Source organism: Athalia rosae, chromosome 7 (assembly GCF_917208135.1).
Source record: "Athalia rosae chromosome 7, iyAthRosa1.1, whole genome shotgun sequence".
In the NCBI taxonomy this organism is placed as follows: domain Eukaryota; kingdom Metazoa; phylum Arthropoda; class Insecta; order Hymenoptera; family Athaliidae; genus Athalia; species Athalia rosae.
Window position 1 is genome coordinate 1,978,340 of NC_064032.1, and position 21,643 is coordinate 1,999,982.

General features: G+C 41.2%; 4 protein-coding genes and 1 long non-coding RNA gene across 7 annotated transcripts; 2 read left to right on the top strand and 3 right to left on the bottom strand.

Moving 5' to 3' along the window:
• Positions 1–2,687: 2,687 nt before the first annotated feature.
• Positions 2,688–7,639, bottom strand: LOC105689249 (beta-1,4-glucuronyltransferase 1-like). Its single transcript, XM_012406143.3, has 4 exons — positions 5,744–7,639; positions 5,408–5,649; positions 3,524–3,618; positions 2,688–3,124 (listed from the first exon to the last, which is right to left on the bottom strand). Exons 1-2 carry the CDS (start codon positions 6,875–6,877, stop codon positions 5,437–5,439), a joined length of 1,347 nt encoding a protein of 448 aa, XP_012261566.2. The 5' UTR covers positions 6,878–7,639; the 3' UTR covers positions 2,688–3,124; positions 3,524–3,618; positions 5,408–5,436.
• A 534-nt stretch (positions 7,640–8,173) lies between these two features.
• Positions 8,174–15,055, top strand: LOC105689248. 2 transcript variants are annotated; one of them, XM_012406141.3, is made up of 6 exons: positions 8,174–8,311; positions 9,753–10,131; positions 12,846–13,097; positions 13,364–13,684; positions 13,975–14,202; positions 14,283–15,055. In XM_012406141.3, exons 2-6 carry the CDS (start codon positions 9,774–9,776, stop codon positions 14,537–14,539), a joined length of 1,416 nt encoding a protein of 471 aa, XP_012261564.2. In that variant the 5' UTR covers positions 8,174–8,311; positions 9,753–9,773; the 3' UTR covers positions 14,540–15,055. The 2 variants fall into 2 exon arrangements, with proteins under 2 accessions (XP_012261564.2, XP_012261565.2); XM_012406142.3 differs by lacking the exons at positions 8,174–8,311; positions 9,753–10,131 and adding an exon at positions 12,330–12,591.
• On the bottom strand, positions 11,827–12,438 carry LOC125501622. Its single transcript, XR_007279217.1, has 2 exons — positions 12,299–12,438; positions 11,827–12,214 (listed from the first exon to the last, which is right to left on the bottom strand). It is a non-coding gene; the product is annotated as an uncharacterized LOC125501622 (long non-coding RNA).
• Positions 15,056–15,149: 94 nt separating the features above from the next.
• LOC105689247 (protein tumorous imaginal discs, mitochondrial-like) lies at positions 15,150–18,709 on the bottom strand. 2 transcript variants are annotated; one of them, XM_012406140.3, is made up of 6 exons: positions 18,370–18,709; positions 17,608–18,080; positions 17,278–17,541; positions 16,752–17,196; positions 16,030–16,155; positions 15,746–15,876 (listed from the first exon to the last, which is right to left on the bottom strand). In XM_012406140.3, the coding sequence occupies exons 1-5, from the start codon at positions 18,545–18,547 to the stop codon at positions 16,040–16,042; spliced, it is 1,476 nt and encodes a 491-aa protein (XP_012261563.1). In that variant the 5' UTR covers positions 18,548–18,709; the 3' UTR covers positions 15,746–15,876; positions 16,030–16,039. The 2 variants fall into 2 exon arrangements, with proteins under 2 accessions (XP_012261562.2, XP_012261563.1); XM_012406139.3 differs by lacking the exon at positions 16,030–16,155 and having other exon boundaries at positions 15,150–15,876.
• A 192-nt stretch (positions 18,710–18,901) lies between these two features.
• On the top strand, positions 18,902–21,213 carry LOC105689217 (ubiquitin-fold modifier 1). Its single transcript, XM_012406073.3, has 4 exons — positions 18,902–19,054; positions 19,259–19,315; positions 20,718–20,848; positions 20,993–21,213. The coding sequence occupies exons 1-4, from the start codon at positions 19,050–19,052 to the stop codon at positions 21,061–21,063; spliced, it is 264 nt and encodes an 87-aa protein (XP_012261496.1). The 5' UTR covers positions 18,902–19,049; the 3' UTR covers positions 21,064–21,213.
• The last annotated feature ends 430 nt before the right edge of the window (positions 21,214–21,643 follow it).

Here is a 21,643-nt window from a genome sequence, read left to right on the forward strand (position 1 = left end):
TCCGAAATACCTCCTCGGTTTTCCTGTTCTCCTGATACCCAGAAAATTTTTCAGCTGAAATTTTAAATTCCGAAATACCTCCTTGGTTTTTCTGTTCTCCTGATACCCAGAAAATTTTTTGGCCTAAATTATAAACTGCGGAAACGCTGTTCTAAAGCTAGAAATTATTCTATTCTTTTGTATCTACGATTTATTGAATAAATAAATACACAGGCAGGCATATAGTTAGTTCTGCAAAGAATCAGTCGCTCTTTCCATCAGACTAGGAATAATCATGAAGGATTGAATGCATGCACATGATGAGGCACCAAGTTTCGGACCACCTCCTCGGGTATCCTGTTCTCCTGATACAAATCTCCACTTTTCGGCAAACTTTCAATTTTCAGGGCCGGCAATCTAGAGCTCTGCATTATCACCTCTGGTTTAAAGCATGATTGAACGATCAAAGACACAGGCATGCATGCAGTCAGTCATGCAATGCATCAGTTGCTCTATCTTCTATACTAGGAATAAATAATCAGGTTGGAACGCATGCACATGATGAGGCACCAGGTCTCGGAATACCTCCTCAGTTTTCCTGTTCTCCTGATACCCAGAAATTTTTTTGGCCTAAATTATAAACTGCGGAAACGCTGTTCTAAAGCTAAAAATTATTCTATTCTTTTGTATCTACGATTTATTGAATAAATAAATACACAGGCAGGCATATAGTTAGTTCTGCAAAGAATCAGTCGCTCTTTCTATCAGACTAGGAATAATCATGAAGGATTGAATGCATGCACATGATGAGGCACCAAGTTTCGGACCACCTCCTCGGGTATCCTGTTCTCCTGATACAAATCTCCACTTTTCGGCAAACTTTCAATTTTCAGGGCCGGCAATCTAGAGCTCTGCATTATCACCTCTGGTTTAAAGCATGATTGAACGATCAAAGACACAGGCATGCATGCAGTCAGTCATGCAATGCATCAGTTGCTCTATCTTCTATACCAGGAATAAATAATCAGGGTGGAACGCATGCACATGATGAGGCACCAGGTCTCGGAATACCTCCTCGGTTTTCCTGTTCTCCTGATACCCAGAAAATTTTTTGGCCTAAATTATAAACTGCGGAAACGCTGTTCTAAAGCTAGAAATTATTCTATTCTTTTGTATCTACGATTTATTGAATAAATAAATACACAGGCAGGCATATAGTTAGTTCTGCAAAGAATCAGTCGCTCTTTCTATCAGACTAGGAATAATCATGAAGGATTGAACGCATGCACATGATGAGGCACCAAGTTTCAGACCACCTCCTCGGGTATCCTGTTCTCCTGATACAAATCTCCACTTTTCGGCAAACTTTCAATTTTCAGGGCCGGCAATCTAGAGCTCTGCATTATCACCTCTGGTTTAAAGCATGATTGAACGATCAAAGACACAGGCATGCATGCAGTCAGTGATGCAATGCATCAGTTGCTCTATCTTCTATACTAGGAATAAATAAACAGGGTGGAACGCATGCACATGATGAGGCACCAGGTCTCGGAATACCTCCTCGGTTTTCCTGTTCTCCTGATACCCAGAAAATTTTTCGGCTGAAATTTTAAATTCCGAAATACCTCCTCGGTTTTCCTGTTCTCCTGATACCCAGAAAATTTTTCAGCTGAAATTTTAAATTCCGAAATACCTCCTTGGTTTTTCTGTTCTCCTGATACCCAGAAAATTTTTTGGCCTAAATTATAAACTGCGGAAACGCTGTTCTAAAGCTAGAAATTATTCTATTCTTTTGTATCTACGATTTATTGAATAAATAAATACACAGGCAGGCATATAGTTAGTTCTGCAAAGAATCAGTCGCTCTTTCTATCAGACTAGGAATAATCATGAAGGATTGAATGCATGCACATGATGAGGCACCAAGTTTCGGACCACCTCCTCGGGTATCCTGTTCTCCTGATACAAATCTCCACTTTTCGGCAAACTTTCAATTCTCAGGGCCGGCAATCTAGAGCTCTGCATTATCACCTCTGGTTTAAAGCATGATTGAACGATCAAAGACACAGGCATGCATGCAGTCAGTCATGCAATGCATCAGTTGCTCTATCTTCTATACCAGGAATAAATAAACAGGGTGGAACGGATGCACATGATGAGGCACCAGGTCTCGGAATACCTCCTCGGTTTTCCTGTTCTCCTGATACCCAGAAAATTTTTTGGCCCAAATTATAAACTGCGGAAACGCTGTTCTAAAGCTAGAAATTATTCTATTCTTTTGTATCTACGATTTATTGAATAAATGAATACACAGGCAGGCATATAGTTAGTTCTGCAAAGAATCAGTCGCTCTTTCTATCAGACTAGGAATAATCATGAAGGATTGAATGCATGCACATGATGAGGCACCAAGTTTCGGACCACCTCCTCGGGTATCCTGTTCTCCTGATACAAATCTCCACTTTTCGGCAAACTTTCAATTTTCAGGGCCGGCAATCTAGAGCTCTGCATTATCACTTCCGGTTTAAAGCATGATTGAACGATCAAAGACACAGGCATGCATGCAGTCAGTCATGCAATGCATTAGTTGCTCTTTCTTTCATACGTTTTAGGAGTAGGATTGAATACATATGCAAGCATATGATGTGTGACGATTTGGGGAACGATGTACGGAGGGTTTCGATGTATGATAAATTAACTGTTCTGTATTCGTAATAGTTAGGGTTTATTGATAAATAAACGTTTAAAAATGGGACATCGCCATGCCCATGACAACGGCTTCTTTCTTACAGATACATTCATCCTCTTATGATCGTCACGACTTAAAATAGTGTGTTTACAATACTTATATTTCGATGACCACTAAAACAATCATTCGATATCTCCCATTCAGCACTCAAAATGTATACAGCATGTTCACATGTATATCATAACTCATTTTCATAAATAATTAAAACAATACCTCTATTTCTATCAACATTGTATTAATAATTGCATTGTAGTTCTTGCAAACTAAAAAATACTCAACTCATTCATACAAGTATCCCGCACTGAATATATGATGATAAGTTCTGTAGATGCTCCGAGTACACTGTTGTATTCCCGACGAAAGGCCAGACCGCTTTGTAGGTTCCATGTTCATCTCCTGAAAAAAAGAGTCGAACGGAGGTGAGTAAGCCTCGGATATTTTTCAAAATTTGGAATAAAGATCTGTCAGCAATTTATCGCCGTGCAAAGTGATAAATGGGTCATAATTCCATCATTTTAATGGATAGATTGATTAGTTTGCTGTCTCGAAATCCCAAGCCTTAGATACACAAGAATAGTTATTTCGATTCCCGATGTTACGAAATTCAAAATGCATGACTCGCGTTATTTTACTGTGCAATTTATTGCGATTGAGGTACGTGAACCTATCGCAGAAATTTTTCTCCACAAATTCAATGCCATTCTAAAACTGAATTGATAAATACGACCCTTGACAAATATGAGGCTCACTATACAAATTTCCCTTGTTCTGTGTGAATTGAACAATTTTTCTCACCAATTTTATGATCACCCAGCGGATGTGCGCTTCTCTTTTCAGTCTCTCAGGGCTTCGCACAGCTCATCTTGCTCTAGCTCTAATCAGGCTCTCACCTACGTTTAACAAAAAAATTACCTTTCGATCATCATAATCACCCAAACATGTGAATAGGAATCTGAAGTGTCGGATGCATAAAATTTCAATTTTAAGAAAAATCCCGGTGACTTAATCAATTTCAAGCATCAAGAGTCACAATTCCATTCGCCTTACGACAGCGGTATTCTTTCAGAACTAGTAAATGAAAAACGTGTACTTTATTAGGATGGGTATTCAGGATATTCTCAAATTTTGATAAAACCATTATAATTTGATTGGCACAATTAATTCCACGGGTGTCCGTGTAGTTGTAATAATTAGAAGACGTTCGACAGATGTGGATAATTTGGATTCAAGAGAGTGATCGAACACTGCGAACGGACACTGTCGGGTCCTTTATCGTGGATTACAGGAGGTTCCAGAGGCAATGGAATTCCGTGCATATGTTTCTCTACGATATTTCCACCGGTTTCACCGATCGTCGCAGAGTAAACCGATTCGCCCGTCCTGTAAGGTTTTTTTTTTTTTATACAATCTACTCGCGATTAGCGTATTTTTTATGAATGTACTCTCGTAACCAACAATCAACGAATAAAAATCTACTAACACCACGCCAAGGATCCGTCTTTCCTCCTCTTTCGGTACTAAATTATCCTTTGGTTTTTCCCGCCTACCAAATTCCGATACTAACTCTGGTACCAGGTGATAAAAATTTCTGTAAGATATCCTCTGCGTCGTTTCCGGTATCACCCAGTTTTGCGGTAAAGATGCACGCGGTCTGTCACTTCCCGTGCGTTTTGCGGTCAACGATAAATAATTATCTACCAAGAATTCACAGAACGCAAAGACCGTATGTAGATGAAAAAAACCACTTTGTAGGTATGAAACTTTTACCAAAATCCGCCGAGTAATCGACCCGATAAACGGTTCCCAAGGACTTTTTATTCCTCGTTTCGATTACGTTTTCATCAGGCGTGTGATCCGGCAATATTTTCATCAGGTTCGGATGCAACGATCTCACCTTGAAGTATTAGGGGAACGAATGACTAGACAACGATGATGGAAAAGGAGGATTAGATCGGAACATACTCGGTCAAAATTTCCCTTCAAGTCTTCCGATTGTTCGCAAGGCTTTAGTCTCGCATTTTGTCTCAACGAGTAAAGATGTTCCTTGTAAGGGCCGTTCAGAGGATTCAGAGGAAATAGGTATTCGGGCAACTCTACGTGAGGCGGTGGTCTCCTGTTTCTTTTTTTATAAAAATCTTTCTTTTGAACTGAAATAAAGTCGCGATTCTCTTCGTCGGCCTCTAAAATCATCTTCGACGCTCAGCGCGTACCTGATTCGGGACGGGTTAAATGATATTTTTTTTTATCGGGAATTTCATAGGGTAAACGGAGCTACTGGTGCCGGAATTCACACGGGGTAACGATCGCAACCGGTCATACAAAATGTGTTCATTTTTTATTCTTTTCAACCATCGATTACTCGCCCGTACAAATTACTGTATTCATTTTTATGAACAACCGTTTTCTTTTACGAGTGTTGGAATTACAGCGGTGGGTAGAAAGTGTGGTAATTATTATTTGTTACCCGGGTACACTAGATTACAAGTTAGGAGAGACACATATAAATATACATATGCGTTTTATTTATTAGCGTCGTTATCTAGTCTCTGAATTTTTGTCATTTATTTTCACTTCCCCGCAACACGCCTCTCGCTCTCTCTCTCTTTTTCTCTCGCTTTTTATCGCAGCTCTACAACGAGCCATAATTACCGCTATAAGTAGATGCGATGATTATCTTACATTTATTCTCGCTCCTCTTTTTTTGTCCGTTATTGCCGGCACCTAGGATTGGAAGGGTATTGCTTCTGCAGCCGTCGTACGACGCTCTGATATATTCTGGAGTTTCTTCTTTCGTAAGGACGCCTCCAAGCTTCTCGACGATGATCGACGCTCGTGGGACGTCGCTTAACACCTGGCGCGTGGACGAGAAAAGCACCGTCTAGAACGACCAGACGATAATTCAACAGGCACATCTCCAGCATCTGTAAATCGAAGAGGGGAATGAGCGACTCGGACAATTAATCAACGACTCGTGAAGTTTCGAACTCGGGCGATATCCTCCCGAGTGAAGTTTACCTGAGCCATTTTGTCCTGCCTCCCTTCCCAGGACATGTCTTCGGTGTAGAGAGGATCTTCCCTCGTCCCTATGTAGACGGGTTCCCATCTGTGATGAGGAAATTCTCTTCGCGTCACGATCGAAGGTCTGACTCTTCCGGGGTCCGGTCTGAGCATCCAACGGGTGAGGCCGGGGAATTTCTGACAATGCGCGCAGACAAATCTGTGAAAATATCCGGCCAGTCCGGCCCTAGCGGCCATTAGAAGCTCGTGCTTGGTGTTGGGGGGTTTCTCGTTGGTCTCAATTTCGAAAACCGGAACAACGAAGACCACGCCGACCCTGGGGGGCCGCCCCCGGACCATTTCTATGAAACCGGAGGCGAGGTTTTCGCTGGGAAGTAGCTCGATGTCGGACACGAGAACCCTGGAGGTCCGGGCGTGCGTTCTCGCCACGTTCCTGGCGACGTTGATCGGGTACATCAGGCTCCGCGATTTTCGCTCCGTCTCCGAATCCTTGAGCTGGAGATCCGAGGCGGCGCAGTCTCCGGAGAACGAATTCCTCGGTCTGAGAGACGGCGGCCTGCCGGCCGGGAAGACCAGATGAACGGTCACCCTCGACATCGCGGGTTCGCACCAGCAAGCCCTGTCCAGAAGGGCTACGGCCAAGCCGGCGTCGAGGCCCGAGGCGAACACGGCCAAACTCACCGGGCCTTCCCACCTCCTCGCGAGTTCGACGACGGCGTACACCTGGTCAGCGGTCGCGTGGGTGCAGAGAGTCAAGGGCGGCACCCTCCTGCTGAGCGAGCCCTTCACTATCCCGGGCAGCACCCTGTAAGGCCCTTTCTCACCGGCTTCGGGGCTCCAGGTGACCTTGCTCGAGGAATAGGAGAGGGAATGCGGGAGTCCGTAGGCCCAACCGCATCCGCTGACATTTCCGGGCCTTCTTCCGGCCATGTAAACCCCCGCAGCGTAGGCCAACGAGGCGTCTTGGAGTTGGTCGGAAACGGCGGTCATACTCGTTATCTTATCGGGGTGAATTTTACTCGTCCAACCCAACACCGATATCCTTCTGGACGCCAGTAAATGGGCGAAGAGCAATATCATCGTCAAACCGGAGACGCACACCGTCAATCTTCGCGCCCGGCGCATGCCCATTTTGCGTCGAAACGATATAGAAAACTATACGTACAATCGCGGCGTATGTCTTACATCGGTATACACACACCTATAGTTTGTCCAGGTTCACTCGTGTACAGAGTATGTATACCGTGTACAGTACGCCGCGGTGCATGTACCCCCGACAAACTCGCGATTCGATCAAAAACTCTGCACCGAAATCACGGGGCAGCCCGTCCGACCGACGACTATTTATAATGAGTTCAACTAACTCAAGGGATTCGAAACGAGGCACAGAACGATCGACTCCATGGTACCGCGAAGTCGAAGGCACCCCGAGCCCTACCCCGGGCACCGCGTGTGTTCCGACCCGGGGAATCCACCGAGAAAGCCGATCAATGTGCGAGATCAGGGCCGTAACGTTTGTTCCGAAATCCACGCGACACGACACAACGAACGCCCGTTAACCGTTTTCTGCCAATTTTCTATTCCCCGCTCTCCTTGTTCTCTCTTCCTTTTTCGATCGTATGCGTTTTCAACCATCGCAGAAATATTGCAAACGTGCAACGATAACTGTTCGCATATCTCGTCAATACGCACGCGATTCACCATGCGATATAAATTTCTAATGCAGAGGTAGGCATTCAGGGTATAGGGTATGTACGAAAGCCGCCTCTGTACGACGACGATTTCACGTTAAAAATTCATCGCTCCGCTAGTCAGGGGTATATATATATATATCGAAATACCCGACAATAGACTCGAGGCTAGTATCTATTACGTTGGACATCAATTATTGGGGGAAAGTTGCAACGATCGAAACGACATCTCCGACAGACTAGATTCTCGTAACTTTGAACCCGATCGTCGAGGGAGGGAGAGAAAGAGATGCGATTCGAGTGTAAGAAAAAGAAGGAGGAGAAAAAAAAAATGGTTTTCTTTGCAGGGATGATTTTTAGGGGTGCAGCAGTTCGTCGCATGGCCAGGGATCCGCGGTACCGTTTCTGCAGTCTTCACTGATTGCGAACAGCGGCTAATTTTAGATCAGAGTAAAGCGGGGCTACGAGGGGGTTGTATCAAAGGGAGGTGAGGAATTACCTCCCTTTACTTAAGGTAGAAAATGCATAATTGCGAACTACTGCGCTGATCAAAGTGCGGAATCGCCGACGAGTTGCAATCCGAAGATTACCGCGGCGCGGCCTGGCCTCTCTGCGGACTAAGATCATGGCCCTGGCTTCATCTTAATTATTAATCAACCCAGTCGAGTGTCTGGATCGTTCGCCTTAAATTTACTTGAGAAAAACTCACCCCTGAAAGTGCATCGGAAAACTAGCGACCCTCCCGACCTCCGACTCCGTTAATTTCCCACGTAATTTACAAGGTATTTAATATTCATTCGAATTAAACTACGAGCGGTGCACAACGCTTTGTACGAGGGGGAGAATTATGTGACCTCATCGTTACAACATCGCCGTAAGTACACCGACATTGTAAAAATACACTTGCGAACTACACCGTCGCTTGAGATAACGCAGGAGATGAAAAAAATAATGGCAGAAAAATTCGAGGGGAATCGAACCGTACACGAAACCAACGGTAGTATAAGTGTGAGTAATAAAATTCAGGACGAGATCATCCACGGATTAAAAATAGATTTAGAACATCGGGTCAATCTCGACTTATAATTAGCTGATGTGGAATTCGGGCGATGGATTAACGTCGATAATTAGTCGTCATGATCCGGGTTTTTTGCTGGTTTTTTTTTGGGTAAAGTTCGGAAACCCCGCATAGATCGACTTCCGTCCCATGGACTCGGTCGTTCGATCAGATAGGTGTCATAGTTTCGCAATAATAATTAACGACCTTATTCCGAATGCGTGAAACACTTGCGTGACGACGGTCGGGTTATTGATTTTGAAAATTAGCGAAGATCGGAGTCGAAAACGAGGACTGTGCTGCGTAATAACGGCGTGAGACGCGATAATTTTCGCGAGGGGTAGAAAATTCGCGAATCAAGGTAACACGGGTGACATTCACGGTGCAAACAGGAAGTTGGCGAGAAAATAATCTAGTCGCGGGATTATCGGATTTGAAACCCTACGCATTTGTGTACATGCGATACTTTTTTTCTTTTTAGCTTGAGCAGCTTATAATTAATAATACGCTTACTAATACCAGAGCAAACATACGTAGGTACAGTTATACTCTACGTACGTAGGTTACAGGCATGCAGGCATAAAAAAAAAAATTGATAAAATAAACTTTAAAAAATCGCTCTATTAACCGTGGGGGAAATATGCTTTACACCCGTACAACGATAGGCGGCGATGAGGTTTATATTAAAAAATTGGTACCGGGAATTTTTTTAGATTTACACGGTCGCTCGTGGGCTATACCTATAATACGTACTTACGTACGACGTCCGTCAATGGGGGCTGCAGTGGCAACTGGATAAATGGCGTATAATATTAACAATGTACATGTGTATATTCGTTATCCACTTTAACAATCAGTTGATTTAAGCGCGGTTATTTCCCCTCCCGTTTTGCACATTTATATCGTACGTATAACGCATGCAGAACCGATAAGATTCGGATTGCCTATTTAAATATTTACCTATTTATATACACCGTGTGCACAGCGAACGTAAATACAATAATTTATAAGAACCTCGCAGTAATTTATCGGTCGCGGTTTTTTCTATACAAGTATACAATCATACTTCGATTAAGTTGGAGGCTGTAGGGCCTGAGAAAACGATCTATACAGTTTCAAAAAATGAATAAGAGTCCTAAAAATCAATGAGAAATGTCGCAATCGATAGGCGCAAGAATCTAAAAGAACCAGTTGATTTTTCAAGGGCTAGTTCGGCCGTAGGGGATGTTCCGTCTAAGTCTGCTTTTTATTGGTTCAGAATGCACAGAGGATTTATCGGATGGATGTGCCGAGGTTTCCACCGCCCCCAAAACCGCCGCGTAAAATGAGCGAAGAGAAGGCAGAGCGATTCGATTTGACATCGTTAGCTTCAGTGCCTCACGAGACTCCGGCGTCGCGACGCCGACATGCGATCGTCCGTGGAGGAGTGCGAAGCGCACGTGGTGCCGTCGGAGAAAACGGTGCTGCTGCCGTTTATAGTTTTGGTGCAGGTCGTTGCAGGTGCTTCCTCAAGAATTTGGTTCATCCCAGGAAACGCACCACCCGACGACGCGTCACCGAACTCAGGCTAAAGATGACGGAGCGTCGCGACGCCGACCCCAACGCCGATGCCGACGACGACGTCGTTTGCGCTCCTGGTTAGACCCCCGTTTTCATTACAAAAGAAAAAGAAAAAAAATACACTCGGAATTAATTAACGTTGTTCTAGATATCAGTCGCTCTATCATACGCATACGGTATTCGAACTCTTCGCGATTCTTTTCTCTTTTCTCATCTCATCTCCGCGGTCGCAGCATTCGTTGTGACAGCGAAATAGCCTGCGTGCATTATGTAGTTCACTAGTTCAGAATTAACGAATGTTAATTTTAGTTCTACAAGTTATTTCTGTAACAAGTCTTTTTTTCTTTCTCTGTCCCTCTTTCTCTTTTTGCTTTTTTTCCCCCCTCCACAAATGTCACGCGTTACTTTTACCAACTCTGCACACGTAAGACTCTTGATTTCTGCTCCTTATTTTCGGATCTTGTACGATTTATTTGGAAAAGAAAAAAAAAATAATGAAATAAAAAAAAAAAATAATCGAAGCACAACAGACACTGTACGATAATGACGAAATTGACCTAATCAAACAAACCGCGTTGAGTTTCATAATGAAACAGGAAGTTTGCTATAGGTATACAAACGTACAAATACTGTCCTCGATTAGTTTGATTGGGGATTTACCCACATAGCGATCGAATAGTAAATTTGCAAAGTATGCATCTTCGCCTATCATATTTATGTAACTACAGTTATGGACAATTATTATTAGCATATGTATAACGCGGGAGCAGTAGCGTACTAGGAGCACCGGCAGCAGAGCGCAGAACAGCATACACAACTTTTACGTATAAGATAAATATTCCTGTACCACGTAATACTGATCGATTCCAGGCTCGCACCTTATGTATACCATGGGTGTACACGTGTTTACTCATACATATTTAATGAATATATAGGCACACCTCGATAAAACATCGGCGACGCGTCACGCGATGAGAAGTAGAAAAGAAAGAAAAAAAAAAAAAAAATCGAAAACTAAAATGGAAAGTAATATATTGTAAAATGAAAATGAGTCCAAATATCCGATATACGTTTGTAACCCGTTCTCGTGATCTACATGCAAGCACAGGGCCATAATATAGCTTGTGACCCTTGACCCTTGACCCTCGACGACGAGTTACTGTAACGCTCTTACACAAGTTTATTATATCCCGCAATTGGTTTACAATTTTAACCCAGTTTTCAGGGTGAGAAAAATTAAATGAACAGATGAGTGAATATGAAAATAAAATGATCGAACGCGAAAATCTATAGCGCGAGATAGAAATCGAAGTTTTCCGTTCATTATTTTATACCATTCATTGCGACGATCACTATTACTGTTATAATTATTGTTCTTTTTATTATTATTGGTATTATGCGGCAGTGTGGATGACCTCGGGTACGGTTGACACACGTGTTTAGTGCTCCGTGTGCTCCAGGGCTCCACGTTCATTTTCGGTCGGAATTCATACTCCGTTTTTATTGTTCCGCAATTATATTTAACTACAACCCTTTCCGGTGTCATGTACGAGGAATTCACGTATTTATTTGTACAGGATATGCCATAGTGTATAAATATAACATCTAAATTCCCGTATGCTCGTCGGTGATTTATCGCGGTTACGTTTTTGAATAACTTTTTTTTTTTTCATACCTTCGCGACGCGATGTTCCGCGCGAATGTAATTAGATTTGAGATCTGAAACCGTTGATTAATACACGCGCATGAAAATCAACTACACGACTATTGTGTTCGCGGAGGTGGTATTTTTTTTTTTTTTTTCTTTTGCATTCGAGTCGCGGACAACGGTGAGAGAGGGTAGGGGAAAAATTGAAATTTTGTTATTGAAATAATAGAAAAAATATTGTTGCAATTGACGTTTGTGCGTGGAAGTCGTGAAAGACGTGTGCAGAGAAAAGTCCCCCACCGTCTCTCGGTCATTGCAAAAATCAATAACGATATACCATCGCAAATACTATTCAGTATTGTGACCCGTATTTTCCCAGGAATTATTTAAAAATAGAACAACGGTTATGAATCCGGCCGCAGCTACTTCGCTATTCGTCGTAGTTTTTAGTGGTCCATGCTGCAGTCGTCGGCTGGTTGTTAACAATATTTGGAAGTGATTCATTATTAACTCTGCGAAAAGTATAAGTAAATGTTTCGGTATTATGCGGAACGGTAAAAAGAATTCTGATGACGCTACCAGCGAATTTTACTCACATCAATTCAGCCAATATGTGTTCCGCTTGCTCCATATTAGATACCGAAATGATGAGCCGTCATCTAGACGTTCCCGGAAGTTGTTGCGATTTTTAAACACGACTAATACGCGTTCCTGTAACCGCGAGGAAATTTTTCTCCGGACGAGATAGAACACAAAATTACACATCGGCCCGACGCCTGTATAAAACATCTTGATATCCGACGACGGACGTCCATTCGCATAGAGAATTCAAGTGAACGAGGCGCCACTCGTTTTTATAGGATAATTTCTTCACAAATGGTTCTAGCAGGTGGGTGGGACAATTCGCATACTCGCTAGTTTCTCGGTACTCTTCCTCGTCCCTATTTTTCTCTTTATTGTTATTTTTTTTTTTTTTTTCTTACCGAGCGATTGCTGCCGTTCCACCGAATCATTTCATTAAGACGAGACCGCAATACGTGCCCGTTTCCGGCCTGTTATAATAAAACTTGATTAAATGCACAGGAAACGTTAAATTCTTACGATTATGTACATGGATATTGTTTATAAAAGAATTTCTAATAGGTGTGCAGAGTTCGACGCGCTCTCCGAAATTGACGGAGCGTGTGATGGAGGGCGATGTCGAGGCCAGGCGACAGGTAGAAACCTCGAGATCAACGGGGGTGCAAACGTGCACAACGATGCCCTATCGTCTGAGAATGCTCCCATCGCTCGCGGACGTCCCTCACCTCGAAGAGCCCTCCGAAAATCCAAAGAAACCGTCGAGATTTCGGAAACATCTGAGATTTCTTGCGAGGCTTACTTTCTGCCAGTTTGGTGAGTCGGAGAATAAGTTTCCGTTCGTTGATCTGCGTTTTTAATTTCGGTGCAGCGGTAATTTTGTAGATCAAATATTCGTTTACTAGCTCCAAACGCATTCTGGACTCAAGTTTTTTGTTCTGTGTACACAGATAGCAGTCTAACGACGATAACCCTTTGATTACGGTCACGTAAACTTCCCATCGTCTCTCCAGTCAGATGGATGAGAAATTTCCCTTCGAAAATCGTATGATATTTATTTGATTTAATTTTTTTTTCTGCAGGACTCGCGTGGCTTCTGAGCCTTTGGGCGGTCGCAGGTGCAGCCGCATTTTACAGTACGGAAGGTCCACGCGAACGAGAACAAGTAGCGGAATTAGCGGCGATGCAAAAAGAGTTGGCAATAAGTCTGGCTACGGAATTACGGCAGATTAAAGCCGAGGAACCGATATGGGGTAGCACCGTGCAACGTTACGTTGTGAAACATGAAAATCTTCTACTCGCAGCCGTAAGTTCGGGGTACGGAGAAAGTGGAGGAGGAGGAGGTCAGGTCTGGACTTTTCCTGGGTGTTTCCTATTCGCCGTATCACTCCTGACCACTCTGGGTGAGTTCGTACGGCGAGCTTTTATATTAAAAAATACTTTTCTCGATACGCGTTTTCCCATCCCACTAACATAGCGGCGAACCGACAACATTATCATCCAAACGTCCTACGAAATTACATCGCCTCGGCGATTTTATTCAAGGACGAGCCCAGCCCACGAAATTGATTTTGGTTCAGCCCCTCGATAATCCATATCGCGATTACAATCCTATTGCCTCAAGAATCAAGAGCGGATAGAAATAGTCGAACTGCGCCTTAATTTTTTTTGTAATACGTTTTTCCTGAATTAGGATTCGGCGCACCTGTCCCCCGTACCACACCAGGTCGAACAGTCGCGGTGGTATTCGCGGCGATTGGTATTCCGGCGCACTTTATACTGATCCTGAACATCGGAATTTTTCTGGCGGTACGCCTCCAGGGTTTCGCGACCCGGAGAAAAGGGAAGAAAACCGAAAATCCAGACGAGGACGTGATCGCGGTACCGCTATGGGTCAAGATAGTTCCGTTCGCTTGCATAGGTGAGCTTCCAAAGACATAGAACATAAAATGGACGGATCAGACGGATAATTATCGCAAACTAATCAAATTCTTATCCTAGGTGGATACTATCTCTTGGGAATAACTTGCTTCGGAGCTGGACGTCTAAGACCGATTGCAGCGAGTTTGTTGTTCCCATTGGATTTCACCGCAGCCGGTGGTCTCGCGACGACCTCCGGTCCCGTGAGGATCGCGTACGCTATTTATTTAGAGGGTGCTGTAACTATAGCTGCAGTCGCAGTGGCGATACTACAAGTATCGGCGACCCAAGGCCTGACTAATATAGGATTAAAGTACGGCCTTCTTACGAACACTTAGTAGACTTGTGCAATTTTAACCAAAAGTCGCGGATGATTTAAATATTCCAGAATTGAATGAATGTCAGATAAATGTGTGTATCCATATAGTTGTGTATGATATCGTTATATGTGTATGTATGTACGTACGTAGGATTTTTTTATTCGCTTCGTAATTATTTTACCGTGTGTAACGCTGTCTCAAAACTACGGGAAATGGAAATAATGGGTTCCTTTCTATAGAATTTTCAAAATCAAACATATCAATCGAACGTCGGGGTAACTTCTAAGTATCCCAAATCAAAATAATGATATCGAAGTTTTCTGCATTTTTTTGCAAAAAGTTAAAGCAACTTGCTTCTTCATGGATTATCAAGACGATGTAACGTAAATTTTATCACATAAGTTATTGACAATTGCTGTACACAAGTGTGATACCTTAGTGCTTTTATATTTTATGACCACTGTTGACAGTAATTTAAATTATGTAAAGAAATATCCATTGTGTATTTTAAACGAATAAACAATCTAGTTATTATTTTTCATCTTTGCATTTTCTATACCCGTAGATTTGTTCGATTATTTAATATTATTTTTTTCTTATAAGAAAAAAAATGCAGCGTTTCAAACAGTTTTTAAGGTAACTTGCAGTATTTATTTTTTACTGCCTTTGTACATCCTATGCAATATCCATATGTATATTGTACATAGATATTATACATATGTGAATATAGATACAGTCAACTACGTAGTTAATAATCAGGGTCAAAATTTACAGCGAATCATTTGGTTCACAGATAACAATAATTAGTCAGATATACACGTGTATACGAATGCCGGTTCTACCAACGATTAGCTAACTGAGTAAAGTAGTTTATGGAAAATGATAAAAGGCAGCTATTTAAGAAGACTGCAATTAGGTAATCACGACCAACCCATTTATCGCAGAGCAGCATGCAATGGCACTTAGGGTGTCGCGGATTGAACGAAACACCCGTAAAGATGATTTGGGTAACAGTAATTGTAAAGAGTAACAAATTTTCTAACTACTACGTTACTAACTTTTAGTGAGTACCATGTGCTTCGACTTTCCCACTCCGTAGATTTTTCACGGCATCTTTTGTCTTCTGGCCTTCATACTTTCATCCTTCTCCTTTTCAATTTGTTCTCCATCAGATTCCAAGTCAACTGTATTCTCGGTGGTTGCTTTCGACTGTGACCCTTTTTCCATTCCTTGAGGCTGATCCCCAGGGCCTGTTATATGAGGTGGTAATGCTTCGTTTTCAATTGGACGATCACCTAATGCTACACGAATACTCTCCACCAAGTTCAACGGACCGGTGGTGCACTGCTTTGTACCTGTAACCATGATTACTTTTTTTTTTTCTTGTACTAAATGATCTGTAGGATAGTGAACTCGATATTTCTTTGTTGGGCTGAATTTTTGTAACTACTACTTATTATCAAACATTTTTTCGAATCGAAATGAACGAGTAAATCGGCAACACTCACCCGAGCAATTTTAGCCAAATATTGCCTTTTTAATTTTCCCTAGTAGACCATCACTTTGTTGGTTCTCAGACTGTTCTTTCGCTTGAGTTTTTGCCTCGGAACCTGCCATGTTGTCGCGAGATTGCCCTAGAAAAATTGTAGGATTTATAGCCGTGATAATTGATCTTGGGCAATGATAACACTGTGCCTTTACATATCTTTTTGATCGATTGAATTTTGAATTATTACTACGCAAAAATAAATCCTCATCTTCCCCAAATAGGCACCACAGTTCCGATACTCTAGACCCGACACCATTAAGGTAGTTACACATTACGCGTGTCTGGCGATAAAAATATCTATTTTTCAAAAAAAATCAATAAAACAATCCAACGACGGTATTAAAGTGGATTTATTAGCGACAGGTACACGAGGAAAACTCAAGCGATGATTATTTCACCTCACAAAGGACTGATCGTTAGCGTAACATCAGAGTAAAGGATACAGTTAGCTATGAACGGCCAATTGAAACTTAAAAGACTTAATATTTCAGGATTCTTCAAATAAAGTACGCAGCCTCATCAAATAACCGTGATAAAATGCAATGTTAATATTTTGCTGTGCCTCAGTTTCATGTCTGTGCAAAATCTATAATTGATTCTGATTGCTCTCAAGAATTTCATCAGAGATAATTGAACCAAAAAAGCAGAAACTAGTTCAAGTTTTTTTTCTTTTTTGCTTACCGTCTGTCTTGAATGTTACTCCATAAATGCTGCCAGGTGTGTTCGACTCTAGCTCTGCATATGCTTGAAGCAGCGCCTTCTGTTTTTCCGTTAGAGATGACGGGATGGCTATCTTGATTTCTACATAATGATCCCCGTAGCCTAAGCTGTTGACTTTTTTCAAGCCTTTACCAGAAAGTCGTATTTTAGTATGAGAAGGCGTTCCAGGTCGAATCTGTATCGTCTGATCCTCGTAGACTCCTTCCACTCTGATTGAACCTCCCAAAACTGCCTGCGCCAAGGAAATCTCGGCACTCGTGTGAACATCCGCGCCGTCTCGGCGGAAGTACTTTGATTTCTCCACACGGAATGTTATGAAAATTTCTTTGTTGCCTACACCCATTCGAACAGTCTGACCATCTTCTACACCGGCCGGCACTGGGACGGTAATTTTTTTACGCTGGACCTAATTTTAAAGACAGAAGATTAATTGTTGTGTAGAGTGACCGAAGCATTTTTAGGCCAATAGAAAGGTTAGAGAGATTACCGTTTGGCCTTTTCCTTCACATTCGGTGCATGGATATTTGATGTATATTCTAGAACCTTGACAGTAACGACAGGTGGACCGCATTACAAATGGACCAGTGCTTATCGTTTCCATACCAGTTCCATTACAGTGTTGGCACCGCACCGCTTTTGTACCTGGAGAGCAGCGAGATCCTGCGCACAGTGGACATGTATCCACAACATTGATATTCACATCCTTGTTCACCCCACGTGCGGCTTGAGAAAAAGTCAGATTCATGATGACCTGAAAACCCAGTTGATTGTCGTTTAGGTCATTTTTATTGACTATGATAAGACCATTTGAATTTACCTCTTGAGCTGCTCCAAAACCAAAATTGGTCTCCGCAAAATCTTCATATTCAGTAAAATTTCCACTCTGGAAATTCTGATCGCCAAATATTTTCCTGAATAATTCCTCAGGGTTCACAGAAGACCTGAACTGCCAATTTTGGTTGAAGTCCTGTGACCCTCCTTTTGCTCGAGAGCCTTGGCCCATACCCATTTGCTCTGAAGTCGACCCCCAGGTGTCGTATTCTTTTCTCTTGACCTCATCACTAAGCACTTCGTACGCCTCTGAAACTTCTTGAAACTTTTTTCCTGCATTTGGATCTCCCTTGTTAGTGTCTGGATGATATTTTTTAGCAAGTTCGTAATACGACTTCTTTATATCCTTTGGAGAGGCATTTTTAGACACTCCTAAGATCTCATAGTAATTGCGCTTTGCTAATAGTTTTGCTGATAAATGAAAACTTCGTCGTAATGTGGAAGACTTGCAAGAAACATCTGTAAAAGAAGGATTCAAACTTTTAGCATGTCATTCGGTATGCGATTCATAGATGTACTGGAAAATATTTCTTTCTAAGATCGTGTATCGGGGATGAATAAAAGTGTCAAGGTTAGCTACCGCGATAAGAAGGTTCAACAGGATAGAGAACTGAACCGGTAGGGTTCGATCTACTTTAACCTGCCGTTTGTTATTACATCAGGATTAGATAAATGAACTTTACATTGCACAGAGAAACGTATAAAAGAGGGGCATGATGTAATCTAGAAATATCTATGAGTGAGTTACATTTATCCGATTTCTGACTATTCCAAGAATCGGCACCGAACACAGAACTTGAGAAATGATTATGCCAGCTACTGCATCGCTGAAAACTGCTTGACGACGATTTATTCCACTTATTCCACCCAGCAATGCTGATACTTTTTGGCCGAAATATAACTGCGAAACCCTTACTCGTCGCCATATTTTATAAAAGAACGCATGGAGCAGCACCGCTGACGTGACCGGCTGATCAACTATTCAAAATATTCTACAAATTTCTCGAATAAAATTTAACGCCAACGGGCCACTAGTTTTTCACTTTGTTCGTAATGTAACATCTAATAACAGGGATTATCTTGGCGAGTTTGCCATTTTAGTGATTGCTGCACTAATCGCGATGTAGTTGCAAAGTCTCAACGGACCATTCTGAGTTCAATTATATCGTTGACTGAAGATTCCTAAATATCAACTATACTTTTCCGCATCCGATCGAAATCGGAATCATATTCTGCTGGTAAATCAGGAGTCTCCTACCACGCGAAACCCTCCAAACTACATGAATCCAAACCCGCGTACCGCGGACTGATTTTTACCCGGGGCTGACGGTCTTCACAAATACTCAGTCAGCGGGTTTATTTGGCGTGCGAACTGCGAGGATAATTCACTTTCCTTTTATAGTTTTATCCCCTAAAACATCAATAGTCATGACGTGAGTATAATTTTTTAACGGTGTTCAAAATTTCTATTTATTTGAGCATCGGGAATTCTGCCTTGTTCGCTTTAACAGTCGAATTGCTTGCAGAAATTATATGCTGTAGAGGTTGTTATAAACATATGTTCACCCAAGTGTCAATTTCAGTTGGCATTTTGTTGTTGAATATCATTAATTCAATGTAATTTTTGATGATTTCAGGTCCAAAGTAACCTTTAAAATCACTCTAACTTCGGATCCAAAGCTGCCTTTCAAAGTGTAAGGGAAAAAAAATATCGACCGATAATTTAATTGCCATATTATAGCAGCTATAAATTACGTTTGTAGGTCTTGATTGGTGAATAAATACGTTTCAACAGACGTTTATAAAAACCAAACTCTAGTCTGGTACACTCATTTCATTTTTTTGAACAGATGATGCAGAGGGTTTTTACTTATTCAGAATGATGAAGACTGCCTATGCATCGAAAGGAAATTTCTCTTCAAGTAATAAAAAATGGAATTAAGTTGGGAACATATCTTATAGAAGAATATTTTTGTAGCATTAATATGTCTAGCAAAGAAAACCTCTTTGTCACTTTTGACAAGTATTTATATCTCATAGAGAATAAGGGAGTGATAATGCAAGTGACTTCCGAAAATATACCTCAGATTGTCGATCTGGCACTGTTTGTTGAGGCAGCTGTTCTCAGAGCAGAGGAAGCCGGGAAATTAGAGATTTTTGAAAAAAATTTACATAGCTGGTGGAAAGGTAAAAATCGCAAAACTCTCTACACTTGCTCATATCTGAGAAAAGCTTGTGATAAATTATTGGAAGTCTACTTGAAGAGCAATGAAATCCCAACTCCTATTATAGATCAACTTATTAATTTGTATATAGAATCCTGCGGAGAGACCAGGCTCACAGAATTAATTGAACTCTTGTTAACGGAGTCTATTACCAATAATACTATAATAGAATCACTCGTAATTTTAGGGCTAGACTGTACGAAAGTTGATGACTTGGCATTAATTGAGATCTGGGAAGACTGGGCTGGAGCTGGCAAAAAAAAAGAAGTTATCAAGTCTGTTGATCAAATGTTGAACACTGGAGCCCTAAGCTCCCCTAAGCTTCTTGAAATGTGCATAAAGATGACTAAAACGAGTAATCTCAGATCGATAATTATTGACCACTTTGTGTACAAGTTAAACTCACACGATATACCATTCATTCTCAGTTTTTTGGATGTCGATAAGAAACTGTTTTATAAAATCCTTATCGACTATTCGAGTTTTCGATCAAGCTTCATAAATGCTTTATTGTTTTTTGGCAAGAATATGAAATATGAAAATGGCATATGGCTCTCTGATAATCAATTTAAACATAAAGATCTCCTCAATTTCATGAGACTTCTGCTCAGAAGCCCTTCCGTTATTCACGACGATGTAGATAATTTACTAAAGTTTGTAAAATCTGAGCCACCTCCTCATGTTTGGCAAGATATTCAGATCGATCAATCAGAAAATACTAAATCCAACTGTTAGACTTTTGTCTAATTATTTTTGTATTAAGTTAGAGTTTATTAAATTGAGATGTTTCAATTACTTAATGATCTACCATTCATTTAATTCTGTGAAGCCAGCCCATAATATTAAAACTTCAAAAAAACTTATGTTTTAGATTAAGCGTACCAGACAATACCCCATTTACTGCAGTCCTAAAATTTGCTGCTGAAGAATTTAAGGTAGCACCTGCAACTTCTGCAATTATCACGGATGATGGGGTGGGAATCAACCCACAGCAAACAGCGGGTAAAACTCATTTCGTTATATTCTATTGAGGGTTTTTTCTTCCATCTAAATATAATTATCAAAGAGTTATTGACCTTTTATTTTTATTCTATTATTCGTTACATGAATTAGCTGATCTTCAGGTTCATTTAATCAAATTTCTAGGAAATGTCTTTCTAAAACACGGCTCCGAATTGAGACTTATCCCAAGGGACAGAGTAGGCCAGTGCAGTTGACTTTGTTACGTTATAATCGGCGTTAAAAAATTAATTAAAAAATATTATAAATAATATATCCAAACCGATTATACTCATTTAAAGATTGTAATGTGTTATTTTCCATGAAATTTCAATAATAATGTTATCAACATTTTGCTATACTTTAAATTTCATAATTTATTTATTTCATCTGCCAATTTATGCATCAAATTCTAATTGTAAGTGATTGGGAATTACGAATGAAGAGGAGAATTACTTACTGCGCCAATGAATAAACGATGGGCCTTCTTCTCGAAGCCATATACTTGGGTATGAGTTTGTAAGGCGGCCTATGTATTTGGTAGAAATGTTTTATAGATGAAATACATTTAAGATACAAGGTCGATACAAAGAGACATCATTACACGATAAACTACATACCTTACGATCATCCGCAACACAGAATGACGATGAAATTGATTAAACGTTCTCTCATCTTGTAAAACCTTAAAAAAGTGGGAAATAATAAATTAATGATTCAGGTGTGAGTATAAAATGCTTCCAAGCTGATCTGTAATTATGGATAAGACTTTCAATTCTGTGTTACGAACCGTCGCAT